The sequence below is a fragment of the Priapulus caudatus genome, unplaced genomic scaffold, assembly GCF_000485595.1.
Source record: "Priapulus caudatus unplaced genomic scaffold, Priapulus_caudatus-5.0.1 Scaffold430, whole genome shotgun sequence".
Taxonomy (NCBI): Eukaryota; Metazoa; Priapulida; class Priapulimorpha; order Priapulimorphida; family Priapulidae; genus Priapulus; species Priapulus caudatus.
In genome coordinates this window covers 28543-29121 of record NW_014577491.1, presented here as the reverse complement: position 1 = coordinate 29121, position 579 = coordinate 28543, and the positions used below count along the sequence as shown (strand labels likewise).

The following is a 579-nucleotide window of genomic DNA, read 5'->3' as shown; positions in this document are numbered from 1 at the left end:
AACAGATGCGTCATTTGAGCGACATTTGACAGTTTACCTATGAGCAGGGAGATTGCTATTGCGACGCCGAGTATCGTTGATGTCTCTTGCACGTCCGTGCCAAGCCGCTCCATGATGTCAAGCATAAAGATGCCGTACGCCTTCTGCTGTCCCCACGTGAGGCCGAGGATGGTGCCCGAGGCGCCGGCGACAACCCAGCCCCAGCCTCCATCCGGAGGCGCTACTGTCTTGGTCATAGTCGTCTGTGTCAGCGCCGCTTCTATAGCTCCGCGTTATTGTGTGGATGCGCAGTTGCCGAATGTAACGTTATCGCTGNTTTTATATTTATGTAGGAATTCGATATCAGATAATTATACCCAGCAATTTTGACCACCACACTGGAACTAATTACATCACCTAGTTTACTCGGCAAAAAAATATAACGTTACTTAAATTGTCAATTTTTCGACAGCGTGATACATAAAATTGCTTTTAAAGGGCTGTAATCTGGCCACTGGTCGGAAGTACTGTAATATTTGAGGATAATTGTACATCCCTTCTCACATTATGAAGGTTAGTAACAATAATTTAGAACAAGTG

General features: G+C 45.5%; 1 protein-coding gene across 1 annotated transcript in view; it reads right to left on the bottom strand.

Annotated features, from left to right (window-relative positions):
• LOC106810308 (monocarboxylate transporter 11-like) overlaps positions 1–297 on the bottom strand; it is a 3455-nt gene extending 3158 nt beyond the window's left edge. Inside the window, exon 1 of the mRNA XM_014813613.1 lies at positions 38–297. Coding sequence (XP_014669099.1) covers positions 38–236 — 199 coding nt within the window. The 5' untranslated portion in view covers positions 237–297. The remainder of the gene's footprint in view (positions 1–37) is intronic.
• Positions 298–579: the final 282 nt, after the last annotated feature.